The 15557-nt window shown below is 42.3% G+C and overlaps 1 protein-coding gene across 2 annotated transcripts in view; it reads right to left on the bottom strand.

Moving 5' to 3' along the window:
- LOC306838377 (mitochondrial import inner membrane translocase subunit TIM16-like) overlaps positions 1-15557 on the bottom strand; it is a 107466-nt gene that overhangs the window by 72552 nt on the left and 19357 nt on the right. For both annotated transcript variants that reach the window (XM_079366518.1, XM_079366520.1), the window contains exons 8-9: positions 4979-5062; positions 4207-4289 (exon numbers count right to left, since the gene is read on the bottom strand). In XM_079366518.1, coding sequence (XP_079222644.1) covers positions 4207-4289; positions 4979-5062 — 167 coding nt within the window. The remainder of the gene's footprint in view (positions 1-4206; positions 4290-4978; positions 5063-15557) is intronic.

Genomic DNA, 15557 nt, shown 5'->3' with positions numbered 1-15557 from the left:
TCGAGTCCTCGCGTTTCCCTCCATTTAAAACACGGCCGTCTGTTTAAGGTGGACTAAAACAAAGAAGCTCCACTTGCTCGAAGAATTTATTTCAGAGAAATGAGTAAGGTCAAGCTGTCGTTCAAACATTCTGTGGCTATGTGCTCGGTTTTGGTAAGCGGTGCTGCAGCTGCACCTAATCCCCACAGGAAAGCCTTCATCTGGGACTGATTTGAGAGCGCCTCAGTCGGGGTTGGGAGAAAGGGGGGACTGTTCTCTAAAAAGCTGGTCCCCTTCTGGGGCACAGGCCTCTTCTCAATCCATCTGATTAAAGGGAGTTTGGCTCAATTACACCCAATGACTGGGCCCTGCTCCAAGGCACGACTCTGGTAGACAAAAAAAAAAAACACAGAAATAGATTGTGGACGGTCAAAAGAGGGTGTGAGTATGAACAACACACCTGGGGTACTCCCGTGCATCCACCGCAAAAACCTCTCTCGAACAGTCTGTCAGCGGTGCATGTCTCAGAGGGGGAGTTCTTTTTGTAACCCCTGACTGGGTTGGGATAACAGTTGGGTCAGCTCTCCAGGGTCTGGCTTATGTCCTCTCCAATCGCCAGGATGGATACTGGTGGGCGCTGGGTCACAGCTATCTCTTTAAATCAGCCTCATGCAAGAAGATAACAGAGTTATCGAAGATTCATGTGCCGACATGAGCGGAACATTTGAAGTGACTGTGAACAATTACAGGGGTTAAAGACAGACTTTCTCTGAGATTGGAGTTTCACCATGCTCAATCACGACCGGCTCACCCGAAGAGACCTCAATGTCAGCCTTATGACACAATTTCAAGCTACAGCACAGACGTGCATCACTAATACTGAAGCTCTAAGTGAGGTGAATCTGTGTGTAGCTGCAAACATATACAATTACCACCAAGCTGGTTGCAATTGTGTCAAGTGTGTAGAGTTCACTGATTGCAGCTGGCTTAGAGGCTCAATTAAACTCATTATTATAATTCAGGTTTATAGAAGGTAGAGCATGGCAAAGAGAGGAGCACACAGGTCTTCATTGTTGTCCAACGTCCAGATATGAAGCATGAGTTTAAAATGGGCATGCAGAAAAAGCAACCTCTGCAGAGTTAAAAACACTCCTCTCAGAATCATCATCCGCGGCCCCTCAATTTTTCGGTCTCAATTTCAACCCCAACCGAAAAATAAACATTTCCCCCTCATTATTCTCCTTCCAAATTATATTCCACCCACAACCCCATTTCACTGGCTCATGCTCCCGGGCCTCTATATGTTGTGACACTCCAAAGAAAACAGTCCTACCGAATGTTGTGGACGAGCAGAACGAACCTGATCCAAGCCAGCTCGCTGCTCTGATTACACAGCATGTTTACCACGGCTCTTTTAATTAACAACAGGCAGGCAAAAGAACAAATCCATCTTCATATGCACCTCAGGCATAACATGACAGAGAGGAAATGCCCCTCCATGGATGTTTGACTTCTTGCTTCCTCAGCCACTCGTGTACAATGTTACGCTTCGATCCATCAAGTGTGCAGAAAAATGTAGACAAGGTCTCCTATTGACTATCGCATTTTGTCTATTTCAAGGCTGTTTGTCGTAAACAGGGGAAATGAAGTTGGACCTCGTTGAGCAAAAACAACATAAGCCCACAACAACAACAAAAAACTACAGAAACAAACCAGAAACAAGGAATTAAAGTACTGAGGGACCAGTGACCTCGAGGACAATATGATGCTGAATAAAATAAACTGAATGCTGGCAAAGCATGTTGCTTTTTACCCAAGAAACTACCCAAGATACAGATGAAATAATACCTTTAGCATTAATGGGAGGAGGTCTAAAATGAGTCTTTACCTGAAATGCATTATAATTCAATGTAAAAAAAACTAGAAAAAAAAAAAAAAGATACAAACTGAGAAAGCAGGAGGAAGTGATGGACATTATGACTAAAAAAACAGGCCAACCATTTTCTATATCAGTTTTTGTTGATGACGGACTAGCAGATCTTTAGTTTCACGTTGTGATTGGCTGAGATGTATGACACTATTAAAAGTGCTGGTTATATATTCCCCTCCCCTAATTAAACATTTTTGTTGTTGACAGTGTTCTGGATGCTTCTCACAGTGGCGTTAGAAAGATAAGGATGGAGTCTGAAGCCCAGACCAGATCATGGTCAAGGCAGAATCTTTCTTTAAACAGGGCAAGAAGCTAACAGATATTTCTCAGGAGATTAAATCAAGAGCTGAGAACACAGAAGGTAAAGGTCATATTTTGGCAAAGAAGATGGAGAAATGAGAAGGGTTGGAACCGGGCAGATTGGCAGTAGAAGGAAAGGTCTCATCCATCTCCTGATACCTGTTTTATATCAGTGCTTGTCTGCAGCCATCTGGAGGGGATGTGGCCTTGGGAGTGATAGCTCTCTGACACACCAAGCCGCCATATGATATGATCATTGAAGTGATTTAATAGAGGACGTACTGCGGATGGGTCAGAACACACCCGAGCAATTACGTGCAATGAAAGGCCACCGTCTTTCAAATGAGCTCATATCAAAATACAGGAAACCAAATGGTCTCTCTCAAATTCAAAGCTAATTACATGGTTGAAATTAATCCAATATGCTGGGCTTTTCTGCTGATTCAAGAAACGTGTGAAGAGAGACTGAGAAAATAAGACAGTGGCTGAGTAAGAAGGCACCAAGAACAGCTTGTCACCAGATGAGCAGAACTGTCGAGTAGAATTCGTCACATTGTTGGTACATTCTCGTCAAGTTGCGCCATTATCGTCACACCCACAACGCAGCGGCAACAGACTATGAGTAAACTTCTACATTCCTTCGTCTACGAGGACAGACGCCAATAAAATTCACCAATTAACACTATCCTCTGTGGTTTCAGCATCCAGACACCAGTTACTGAAAATGTTTTGTTGGGAATTTTTCAAGTCGTCTATGTTGAAGTTGAATGTCAACAAAACAAAAACAACCATTTTTGTTGTGGGGCATTACATGCATCAGGTATCCTCCCGTCAAAACAATGACATCCGTCTCACTTAAATGAAGAAGGAAGTGAAGGAACTTTACACGAGTGGCAAACAAGAGGGCAGAGGGAGGAGGACAAGTGGTTTTTAAACTACACACACACACACACACACACACACACACACACACACACACACACACACAAACTCACTCACACTCACACACACACAAGAGAAGGAAGAAACAAAGGCATTCAACAGGAACACTTCCCTGATGTGTGTTCCTGGACTCATAATCCTGTTCCCATAAACTTATGTTGTGTATCTTTTAACATGCTGGTCCTTTTTGCAACCCAAAGAGGGCACACACGCACACACACACACACACACACACACACACAAACTCACTCACACTCACACACACACACACACACACCCACCAAGGGATATACTATGCAGAGCAACCTCTCTGCCTTTATGATTATTTCACCACAGCACGCAGAACCAGTCTGCTCCAGTTTGGAACTCCTCTGCCTTCAAACCTGTTTATAAGAGCACCAATATGCCACGGTTAGATCTTACAATGACAGCTCACTCCCCCTCCTATTTCCTCTTCTTCCTTTCATCATTTTATTCTGCTCCTCTCTGGAACCCAGCCACGCTAACGCTCTCCTCCGGCCCTCAGCTGCCGTGTTTGGAAAAAATAAACGTAGGTCAAGCACAGCAATGACAAGCAGATAGCTGAAGGGAGAAGTGGCAAAGTGTCTGCTGCTGTTGCCTGACTCATCACAGCGGTTGTGGACAGAGGCATAAAGAACATTCATATTCGGACACTCTTTCTTTCACTAAGAGAGATGATAGGAGTCTCTGTGTGGCTCTCACCCAGGAAATGGCAGGAATGTGGAGGAACAGTGTCAGAGCTCTGGGAGGTCTGCATCTCTGTCCAGCTGTGCAGCCGCAAAGAAGCTCTGAATGTGCAGAGACCCTCCATACATCATCCTCATTTATGTCAATGCCACAAACCACTATCACACATACACATACCACACACATCAAGTGTACACAAAGGGTGTCAAATTGTTCACGTACACAAGACCACGTTGTGCTGTAACACATGAGTTACTGCTGTCCCACTGATGGACTTTAAAATGCGACACAGTCAGTGCCATGACAGTGTCAGTAAGTCAGTGGATGCACACTGATGCAGGACTCACCCGCTGGAGGTGCTGAGTGACACTGAGCTGATGGAGGAGCTCAACTTCCTGCTGTCCCAAAGCCTCACCTCCCGACTACGCATCTACACACAACAGAATCAAAGAAGTAAAGAACAGTTAACCAATGTACAGCCAACAGATACCACCAGACACAATGAGCCACAGAGCATCTGCACCCAGGTTAGGCTAACAGCTTATAATATACGACAGGTGGTGAACATTTGCATTCTCACTAACACGTTCATTAATGTTTACCGTGTGTCTCGAATGTCCGTAACAGGTTGTGTCAGAGCTTCTTATTTTTTTTATTTTTTTTGCTGTTGCAGCATTTTGTTCGTGCAAACCAAGCTGCAGCCTCTGGGGTTTCAAAAAAGGATCAGTACAGAAGTGCAAAAAAACTGTAGTTCCTTGAGCTCCCACTTCAGGCGGGCTCTAAAAGCCAAGTGAAGGTCCCAATGTAGAAATGTTTATTTTTTTACAGCAGGAATAAACACGTTTTTAGCCCAGAAAACCTTCATTGTCTTGATAATAGATAATGTCTCCATTCGTAAAGAATGATGGGGTTGAATTGTGTTAAAACTCATCTGTATGGTTCATATTTAAACATAAATGTGTTAGTGTCGCTGCTTGCCTGGAGGCTTAAGGCCTCAGCTCTGCTTCTTTACCAAGCTCTTCGTTACTAGATTGAACAAAAGTTAAGATTAAAAAGGCATAAATCCCAAAGGGCACAAAGGTCTTTGGTCAATGAAACAACAGGTTAAGAATTTCTCACCATATCAAATCCAGTGGTGAGTAAACGGTCGTCTTTGACCCACAGGATCCGGGAATCCTTGTTGTTCTCGAAGCTCTTGGCACTCTGTGGGACACAATGCAAGATGTTTTATTAGACAACAGGATCAAAAGAAACAATTACATTTTCCTTACTACTCTATCCTTCTACATGCCATTGCCTCTACGATGAGCCCTTACTTTAAATGTTACCTTTTACAAGACAAAGAGAAGGGTGCTGAGTGAATGATTTGAAGGGAAGAGGAGCAGACACAGGAAGGAAGACGAGACAGACAGCGGGGTCTTTGCCCAGGTGCTTCTTGACTGATCCATGTGGTTGAACAGAACAGGACTTGTCCCATGAAAGGAGCGCTTGTTTGTGTTGATGTAGCAGACAAGGTGACTTCTGCCCCTGCACTGCTAAGGTTACCAAACTGTGACACTGAGGCTGTGTTCATGGTACTGAGGCATTGTTACCCTGTTTCCATGAGGAGTATGTGTCCAAACAGCACCAACATGCTTGGTATGATGGGTGGTCTTCAAATGGAAATTACACATGTCGTCAAAGGCAACAGGTGAAAACAAAATGCAAGTGTTGAAAAAAGGGAATGTGCATGTTTGCAAAGACGAGAGGCAAGTGGAAGGAGCCGTGTCGGTAAGTGATGGACGGGATTTTTTACCAACAATGTGCTGCTGTTGAATCAAGCCGTGGTAAGCGAACAATACCCTCTCTGTTACTTTAATAATCAATTGCATCAAAGGACGACAGACCCTTCAGTTATCTTTTTCTTAACAGACTGAGCGCTGTCTTAATAGCAGAAATACACATCGACATATTTGTGCAAATAAAACAGCGTGTCGAAGTTTGCCTGCAATTTTTGGGATTTAAAAAGTAGAGATTCCCAAATGTTGGGTGCCTTGTTGCCGTTGTATTGAAACAGATACAGATATTGTTTTCTGGTATTATGATAACCCTTACTATGGATGTCCTGTAATTATAAAGTGATAACAATAGGAGACAAGATGCACATGGCTGGCTCACATTCTGTTACTTAAAGACGGTACCAGGGATTTGAACAAAACTCAAATTAAGTAACTCATATATTATCTGACGGTCGCATCTACTTTGAATCTCTCAGAGGCGCATTTAGAGTCCTTAAAGCACTTAATATCTGCACAATAATACAAGAGTCACAGTGAGCTTTCCCATAAGGCATGGAGGTCAGGGATGATGTTTCTGTGGAGCTGGGGTAGCTAGCCCTTTAGCCCACTTTGTCTCCCCAAATTACTGTTGTCATTTTTATAGCTACACTAAACCCGAGGAGCTTAGCTGGACGTACAAGCAAAGCAGGAAGAGAGAGGCTTATTTTCAAGGGCTTAACACTCACAAACTTTCTCCAGAGTGCACTGCCTCATCTTGAGTCACTGTTAAATAGTCGCAGATGATAAATTGTAAAAACAAGTGGAGAGAACTTGAGCTGCTGTGTTGCAACCCTGAACGTGAGGGAGGTCACAGGGCCGAAAAAGGCCCCGCACTGTACAAGCTGTGGTAACTCAGGCCGATGTCTGAGTGTTGTAACCCTAGATAATGGTTGAATAAAAAGGATGTATGCAGTAATATTCAATCTGGTTTGAGACACACATGCTTATACAGGGAAACACACGTGGGCCCTATCAATGCAAACTCAAACACCACTTCCTTTTTTTCTTCTTCTTTCTGACGTCACTCTCACCACATGCAAGAAACCTGGAAGTTGGCCTGAAAATCGACTTCTTAGGGGAAAAGATGCAGCGTTCTGATTACACTCATCTCTTTAAACTGTCTGAATCAAACATTTCATCCCTTGCTCTTCCTCAAATCCTCTCTGTGCTTCTTACTATCCAGCACAATGTGGACATGAAAGAAACTCGCATGTTAGACCGCTTGAGTTTAGCAGGAATCCAAGGACAGATGAGGGTGGTCATTTTTAGCCTTCAGAATTGCTGTTTGTTAAATTGATTTCAGTGGTAAGGAATTTCAACAGTTCACTCCCTTCCCCTTCGGAGCACCGTAATTACATCTTATCGGTTTGAAAATGTTCAAATGAGTCACTGATTAAGGATGAATCATCTCTTAGCAGCAACTTAAGCCTCAGCATCATGTCCTAAAAGAGGTGGCCAGCTTGTGCAACAGTGTATCTATTATAATAACCATGCCATGTTTGGACTGACGCTACAAGCTTGTATGCAACAAAGAATCTTTGATGAAGCTCGACTGGCTGTTTTCCCTGATTGAAGCCTTAGAAGGAAACACGGCAACACAAACGAGAAGTGAGAAATTGCAGTGAGAAATTGTGAGAATTATGACAACTCCTTAAAAGACATAAAGACGAAATGCACATCTCTAAATTCAAAGTGTCAATTCTGCATTTCTTTTTCCATTCAATCATTACAAAAAACGAAAAACAGTGTGAAGTACATGAACTCACTGGTGGTACATCTTTTTAACCCCTTCTTTTGATTTGCATGCTGAGCTAAGCTAATAATCTACTTTCCCTAGCTCTGTTCAAACTGCAGCTGCTTACAGCTCGGCTTGTCAAAAATGTTTGCTAAGCTTCGTTAAGTTTATAGCGCATCGTTAAAACGTATCTATCTCCATTATTCTAATGGTTGATAGAATCAAAAAGTATCAAAGCTTAAAAAAAATAAAACTGGACTGATCCTGCATCATAAATTTGAGCCAAAGCAGCAACAAGCGAACGAGAGACGACAGTCTACTGTGCACTGACATGTTGGCACATTGTACTTTTGTTGCTGCATTAAAGAAACAGGTTTCAATGTTTGAAACTGACATTCTCAGGGAGGCTATGACAAACGCAATTCCTTCCTCGAGACAAAAAGATGAAATAGATACAGTATAAGTGTTTAATTCTTTCACTTAAAAAAGTGTTTAATTCTCAAAACTGATTTGGAGTGATTTGATATAAGATTATTTCCAGAGATGTTGACTTTTCCACTAAAGCTAAGGACAAGAGTCCAGAAGATGTAAAATCCTAGCCTAGCAGTCCACGGAGGCCACACACTATTGTTCAAAGCAGATTTAGAGTTCAGAGCTCTGTGGGGACTTGTCGCTGCACTTGTAGACTTCAAATCACATTCTTAAAAAGGAAATCGTCAGCTCTGTACTTCTGCACCTCTCTCAGGGATGATACGTCTTTGTCCATAGCAGCACTTTACCTGACACCATCTGTATGCAACAGATGTTTTCTGGCACCTGGTCCTTAAAAGCTGTAGTCACTAAGAAGGATTAGAAAGCACTCCACTGGCCTGGCTCTCCAACACGTTTCTGAAGTTATGCTAGCAAGGCACCGCCTGAGTTGATAATCAGTCCTGGATTGAATAAACACTCGGCTTGTGACTCAGTCATTTTTCAGCCTGTAGTCTGAAAGCATGCCTTGTGCAAGTAACTCAACTTATTGAGCCTTGATCAGACCATGCAAGGCCAGATCTAGGAGAGAGGACACGAGTGAATGTGGATCTCCAAATAAGTGATGGATCAGAACAGATACAGGGAGAGGACAGAGGTTAAAGTCAGGACACTATAAACAGGCAGAGAGAACGTATTGCCATTGAACTCTTCATAACCACTGGCTGATTTCCTTCCAGGGGCAAGACAGTGCAGAGATGATACTGTGACCAAACTGGGAACAAGCGTTGCTCTGACTATTTTAATCTGCTCTCTCACTGTTCGACACTGGAACTTCTGTTAGGATCAGCATGTGGTGTGTGATTTATTTTCTGGCTAACAACGTGTGATTCTAATTCTGTTCATATTACACCCGAGATTAAACAGCAACATTTCTGCCTCGTCACGTTTGTATCCATATTAAGTCATGATGATCTGCAGCAGAGCTCTGCATGAATGTGTAAGAAGGACGTCTGTTTCCAAATGATCAGATCTTAAACGTAAGACGACATCAATGCTGTGTAAGAAAACACAGTCTTCTCAGACATTTGAATGAACTCAGCCCATCGGAGCAGTGTGGTGTCATTACAGGGGGGTTAGAGCTTCAGTAGGGATAGTAATAATAGCACTTTTTTTTTACATTTAAAGGCACCTTTCAAAACATCTCAAACAAAGGAGGACTCACAAGGTCACTCAATAATAAGATTCAATATGTCGGTCGCATTAACGATAATATACAGAAGTTCTACAATAAGGCAAACGTATTAATGATCCCTCATTATATCGCAATCAATTAAAAATACAGAATGCCCTTTAAAGGTTTATTAAGGTTAATTCTGAAATGTTGTAAATAATTAATTCTAATCCTCCACCACCACCTCATAGTCACACTCAATCAGTTCATACACTCAAAGCATGAACCAGTTCACTCAACAGACATCAAGACCCAAACTGTCAGCATGGCTTTGGCACTAGAGGTTAAGCCAGGGATATTCTGGGAACCAAAAATGTCTTATCAAATTACATTTTTCATGGCAATCCTTCCGATAGTTGTCGACATAACGATCATCACCAGAGTGGGGAGCTGATTGCATGAAGTTTCAAACTTGATCCATGCAGCTAGCATGTCTCAAAAGGCTATAAGGGCTCCACATAGAAGCTTCAAAATGCAACCAATGTTATCCTGCTTTTTAACCAGGCTATGGAGTGGAAAGGACAAATAGACAATTTTCTCCTTCATGGGATCGATTAATAAAAAACTGAAACTGGATCACCTTCCTGCGAACCGGCTCTAGAGCAGACAGGCTTTCTGTTGCCATTACAGTATCCCTCAGGCTTTTACAACCAGCTCCAAAGCAGACAGCCATACATGCTCCATAGCTCACGCCGCCATGATGTCATACTCCGTTAGGAAATGAAGGCACGTGCGACTTTGAGCCTCTTGACAAAGATGTCATCAGGGCTTGACTGCTGGAGCAGTCGAAGAGAAAGTGAGGATTAGGAGTCTGTGCTGGGCCTCCGCTCACCTTTTTCCCAACGAGCTGTTTTTCAGCTTAAGGAAGCGTAACACAGCTGGCAGAGAGCTACTTTACTACTAACAACCTGGGGCAGCCAGAGGACACAACATCTGGACTCTGTGTGTGTGTGTGTGTGTGTGTGTGTGTGTGTGTGTGTGTGTGCGTGTGCGTGTGCGTGTGCGTGTGCGTGTGTGTGTGTGTGTGTGTGTGTGTATGTAAATGTTGCCAAACTGTTTCTCTCCACTGCAGTTGTAAATTTAACTCAAATCCCATTCACCAAAAGCCCCCGCTTTTCTCCAGTTGAACCTTCCTGACATGCTACAAATCGATCATGACACACAGGAGATTGAGAAGAAAGGGGGGGGGGGGAATCAGACGAATGTTTTTCTTAGCAGCCGAACAAAGGATCCCAGCTGATGGAATTTGCACAAAAAAAGTTAATGGTTCATGACTTGACAAAAATGGCAGAGGAGGTGTAAAGAATCACCTAACACCTGTTTAACGACTGGCTCATATTCACAATAAAAGAAATACAGGGAGTGACGTCACATCTGGGAAAAAGTATATCACCAACACAGGTGTCTGCATGAAGAGTTGGGAAAATATTTTCCAGACTGCTAAATAGTAAAACAAAATGACATGTGAAGACTTTCAAGAAGGAAAGCTCAAGAAAAATATTTAAAAAAGAAGGAATGAAAGCTGTGCTGCAGCCATGATAAAGCTAATTAAACTGAAATGACAGCAGGCGGGCTCTACGGTGGGGTTCATCACCTTTCAGGCACAGATGTATACACATGAAAGTGCCAGTCAGCAGTCTGGCCAATTATGGGTTTATAGAGTCTATTAAATATCCTGTCCTAACGCCAACACGAGTATCTCTCCATCTCCTTCTGTCCCTCTCCCTCAGCTATTTTAAAAGACGGAGTGCACATCTGTGTCACTCGCAGAGAATGTTGATTCACCCAACGGGATGAATATCAGGTGTCTGTGTGCACATGTGGGAACTATCACAATCTCTGCATCTCCCTCCGTCTCTCTTTCACTTATTCTTTGCATCTCTCCGAGTATCATCTTAGTATTTGTGTGAATATTTAAAATGAAGCCGTGGGAGACAAAAAGTTTACTCAAATGAATATTTAGGAATTGTAGCAGTTCTTTTTTCTTTTTATTGTTGCCGTCATATTGTTTCAGTCGGTGTAATGGGGTCTATTAGGTGGTCTCTTAGCGGTTCTTCTCCTTTCCATTGTAGAGTTTAACATATAACACTGAACTACCCCGGCAGCAGTCACTCATCTCTTCAACCTGACCCTCTATTTCTTTCTCCTCTGTGGTTTCCACTCTTTTTCCAGAAACAACATTTTTCCCCTCTTTGAATTCCCCTCGTCTGATCAATAACCATTGCTTTGGATCTTTCATCCCTCTCAGTGCTTCATCCATGGCTGATTAGTCCTGAGCAGTTACTTGGTTTTGTTCATCATGTGCTGCCTTCACGACCCATTTCACTTTTGTTTATGAGTCAGGATTCACTGTCTTTAATGTAAACCTGACTTTAAAGAAGCTTCCAGAAGAAGGGAGGAGAACAGAGGAAGGGAACTTGAGTTGAGGGGAGGAAGATGGAAATCAAACCAGCCCTTTCATTCTTTCATTTCCTCTGCTTCCTACCGCCACGTTTTCTCCAGTAATTGGAACCATCTTGCATTTCGCTAATTTCTCCAAAACTAGAGAAACCACGAGCTGTTCTCCCATTTTTCCGTTCTCCTCCTTCCTCTCATTTCTCCCTTCCTGAATATGAAAATTAATGTGCAAGGTCAAAAGCTGGGCAGGGAGTGTTAATCAAAGAGGATGACGACACGGCGTAAATCCTTAGGTGCAGCTGTAACAGCATGAAGGAGGTTGAACTGAACTTACACTTCACATGCAGCCTATACAGGAGCTACAGCTTTCTCCTATACAATTGGTTTGTAACATTGAAATAAAAATAGGTTTGGATCTTGAGAGTTCAGCCACGTCTTCCACTGATTCACCTCACAGGCTGTTTCTGCAATCATCCTTTTTTTCGCCTGCAGTCATTCTTTCCCCCCCGTCTCATTTCCTTTGTGTCAGCAAGTGAAAAGCACTGCGCAGAAATGTGAGCCAAAAGGACAATGAGCGCAGCTACAGAGGCCGGTCAACTCTGCAGACACAAAGTAAGACCTGCAGCCCCTGAGGAGGAACGAGTGATATGAACTGGACCGATCCCTAGTTAAATATAGTATCCAGCTAGAATGGGATATCCAGAAGTCTTTTCCCTTGTTTTCCCCTTTAGCCTTAATGGGAAAACGTGTGGGGGGATAAAGATAGGACGCAGAGACAGTTTCGGAGTAAAGCGATGAACAGTGAAAGAATGGAGAAAACTGCACCCTTGCTTTCAGACATGAGGTATATACAGTACATCTTCTGGGGATCAGGGAGGATTTCCTCAATGTCATCCTACACACTCCACAAATACTCCATATCCTGTGTATCATATATCCTGTATTTTCTTTTATTATGAAGGTGGCAGGTGCAATGCTGTCATCAACCTTCAAACAGTTTTGAGATGAAATCACAACAAGTCCAAAAGCCACATTTTCCCCCTATAAATAAAGTCTCTATTTCTACAGAGAGAAACATAAGATATGATTACTTTCTAAATGATCATATTAAACAGTTCTAAGGTGACGACTTCAAGATCCTCAAGATTTTCTACAAAGTTTATATAAATAGTAGAGCAACGAATACATGCATATTGTTAAGCTTTGACGAAAGATTTCATTTTCCCTGAACATTTAACTGATTATTTAAACTATTAAGTCTGCTTTAAATCAATCTAAGAACTAATTGGCTTCGTCTGACAGCAACAAAGCCTCTGAAGTACTATAATCTATTTGTGTCTGCAGAGTAGCCAGCTGATATCTGAATAACCGATTCAAAATATTGAGCAAAGACAGATGTGATCCAAAACTGCATTTTATATGATGCATACAATGTCTATGTTGTTGTCCTGCACATCCCTTTTGTTGCATTTTAATGAAATCAGAATCAAAATCGGATTCATGCCAAATATGTTCACGCATATGAGGAATCTGACAATGAACACAGAAGTAGAGTTAAGATGTAAACAGCAGTGCTCTTACTGTAAAGGAACTTGTGTCAATAGAACAAGTAATAATATATATAATTCACACCAATAGCTCGTCTTTGGTCTCCATTTGTATGTAGATTTCTGCTGTTTCAACTGTTGATATCAGCACTACAAATATGAAATAATTCTGTATCAAAAATTACATGGCTCCAGCCCCCATGACGTAAAAAACGTCACTTCTGTGCATCATGGAAACTCATTTGGAGCTCACAATAGACTGCTAGTCACAAAGACACTGCCTTGTATTTTCAGAGGGCAGGAAAAACACTGGTCCGAGAAATTATTCTGCCCCATGGAAAAATAAATCAAAGAGGGGAAAAGAGGTAGATGGAAAACGGTGGGGGTGGGGGGGGGGGGGTTAACGATTGATTGGTTCCCCTTTAGGATGGTGATTAAATAGAGAAGGGAAAAGAGAATGTTGATGGAAGAAAAGCCAAAAGATTCAGTAAATGTTCATTCAAAGAGCACTGGGTAGAAGGTTGATTCAGGGCTGCGTCGAGTATAAGAAGTGCGGTTTGTCTACGAGTGGCTAAAAATACAGGCAGGAAAAGTGGACGCTGTATGAACAAGCGCTCTGGTCGCCGCAGCACAGGAGGCCTCCCTTTCTCACAAGTGTAGGTTTCCAACTACTGGCACTGTGCTGCTGTACCCCCACTGCTGCTGTGCTCATTTGTTAGCTGCAGAATCTATTCTATGATCATTCACTTTATGCACTTCCAGATGCTCAATTGCATAGCTCTGGATTGTTTGGATACAACAATCCATACATGGGACTGGAGGCGTAAAAAAAATTAAAATTAAAATTTAAAAAAAGGTGGTAAAAATGTTCAGTAGCACTTTTCTTTCAGGCAACATAAACTCTGTTATAAAGACCTCCGGTATAAGGAGGAAGCTACAAGTCTTCAGTCATTGGGGAAAGAGCATGGACACTGTGCAACTAGAACAAATACATTGGCAACATTTGTGTCCTGAAGTTGGTGCCAATAGGACGTTTAAGGTAAAAACTTTGGTAGAGTGATTACCCTGTATTAAACTCTGGAGGTACAGTATATCCTGCTCAGACAGAGGGAGAGTTTTCAAGATACAAAATGTTTCAACTTTAACATCATACAAAAGCAACAAAATACAGAAGTCCTATGCACCCAATATTCTTGTTTTTAATTGCAAGGAATCGCAGGAAAACTCCTGCACACTGTCTTATTAACAACATTTCCATTGTTCAATGTCGACAGTGTGCAGTGGTCTGTGACTTTGACCGAGTCGTTCCTCTCCTAAACACCTGCTTTGTTTGGCTTTGGTCCTTTTCAGAACTATTGATCGTTCAAATCCGAGAGATTGCATCATTTTATAGCTCAAGCTATCAAAAAGTATCAAAGTATTGAACATTTACAATCTCAGTAAGTGGTGAAGAAGCAGGGCGACTAAGAATGTGTATTTGTAAAGAAATAAGCTTGGGCAGTTGTAAAATCCATTATCCAGCCTGAGCCAGTTCCAGATTCTTTTTATTCACTCACAAACACTCTTTCTATAGATGTAGCCAAGGATAACTTGGTTTGTTTAGCTTGTTCTGGGAATCTGAAGGCAGAAAGAGGTCATCTGCCTACGCATAATAGAAGATATATTTTCAGACTCTTAAAGCATTCAGGCAAAGGGCCAGTTAAACTATTGCAAAAGTAGAACTATGGGAAGTAAACAATCCCTTAATCCCAAGGTGTTGTGAAATATCATGAGAAGAGTCATGAATCTTACATTAGGATTTAATTCAAATACCAAACCTGACCAAGAGTCCTACTTGATGTTTTTTAAACTAGTTTTTTGGTTGATGTAAAGCTGACTGTTTAAGGATTCTCGGTCCAGGCTAGAAAATCAAATAAGTTTAACTGCCCTGCGAAATGTAATGAAACACAAAAGTGGTATGAAGGCTGTAATTATTGAGCCACGGTGCTAATTGGGCCGTGTGGCTGCAGTCTGAGATCCAGCCAACAAACTCTGCCAGCTCAGGCTTTGGTTGCTCCTCTTTGGGGCCAAGGGGGACAACAGATTGGACCCAGTCACTCCACACTTTGAAGGGACTGGCATTAACTGTGCCGATACTGGCATGGGCCTCCCTTTGGGAACACAAACCCGAGGTCACAGAGGCTGTTCTTGGATCAGAGCGCCACAGAGAGCTAATTGGTTCCTGGAACTAACATGATGAACGGAACCATTGAAATGCTGAATCAGTGATTTGGTCCAAAAGAAGCACACGAGAGCCAGAGGAGATTTCAAGAGCATGTTTGGTGATCAGGGGGGGGGTTCTTGATGGTTAATGTGGTTGAAGTTGGAGTATTGATTGCTTTAGGTTGCTCTTAGAGGCTTGGTCCTTTAATCCAAACAGAGAAGCATGAGGCAGGATGGGGCAGTAATGACACAGAGAAGGAAAGATACTGCTGACTAGAGCAAAAAACTCAAGACACCC

Source organism: Symphodus melops (assembly GCF_947650265.1).
Source record: "Symphodus melops genome assembly, chromosome: 17".
Taxonomy (NCBI): domain Eukaryota; kingdom Metazoa; phylum Chordata; class Actinopteri; order Labriformes; family Labridae; genus Symphodus; species Symphodus melops.
This window is presented reverse-complemented; position numbering and strand designations above follow the sequence as displayed.